This window comes from Phalaenopsis equestris, unplaced genomic scaffold (assembly GCF_001263595.1).
Source record: "Phalaenopsis equestris unplaced genomic scaffold, ASM126359v1 Scaffold186025, whole genome shotgun sequence".
NCBI lineage: Eukaryota > Viridiplantae > Streptophyta > Magnoliopsida > Asparagales > Orchidaceae > Phalaenopsis > Phalaenopsis equestris.
In genome coordinates this window covers 1-655 of record NW_018205974.1, presented here as the reverse complement: position 1 = coordinate 655, position 655 = coordinate 1, and the positions used below count along the sequence as shown (strand labels likewise).

General features: G+C 47.8%; 1 protein-coding gene across 1 annotated transcript; it reads left to right on the top strand.

Moving 5' to 3' along the window:
- Window positions 1–25: 25 nt before the first annotated feature.
- LOC110034391 lies at window positions 26–648 on the top strand (the record flags this gene model as incomplete). Its single annotated transcript, XM_020738659.1, is given in 2 exon segments — window positions 26–241; window positions 329–648. Coding segments are annotated over 2 exon segments (513 nt in total), but the record flags the coding sequence as incomplete, so codon positions are not given.
- Between the last annotated feature and the right edge of the window lie 7 nt (window positions 649–655).

Here is a 655-nt window from a genome sequence, read left to right as displayed (position 1 = left end):
TTGCAAAATCAAATCTTTGCTTTAGATTCGAAGATCCTCGTACCATAACGTGATCAGGGTATCAGAAGTGTCGAAATTTATAGACATTTCCTGCGTTCAAACCTACATTATCAACAGCGCAAAGATTGTATTTTTAAACGAGCGGCCACAGCCCAGGCCTGGAAAGGGCGTCACCAATACCTGTGAGGTATGCTGCAGAGGCCTCCTTGATTCCTTCCGCTTCTGCTCCCTTGGATGCAAGGTTCCTCAAACATCCTTTTTCCTCTTTCTTTCTTGGCTTATTCATGAACCAGTTATCAAATTGGCGCCTTGTGGTAATTTTGTGTAGCTTGGAGGAATGAAGAGAGACCCGGAGCTGACCTTCATGCTTCGGACGAAAGCGGGGCGTGAATTAGGGCAGGGATCGGAATCTGACGAGTCGTCAACGCCGCGAAAGTTGCGCAAGACGTCAGCTTTTAGCCGTGGACTCTACTTGCTTACGCGTCCTCCTGCGACGGAGGAATGGGACTCACCGAAGGAAGACGGCGTAGATCGCCGGATCGATGCGACTTCTCCGGCGACACCACCAATCCTTAGTTACAGGACTTCCAGGCGTAAGGGTATTCCACACAGGGCTCCTTTCTGACCAAAAAAAAAAAAAAAAAAAAAAAAAAAA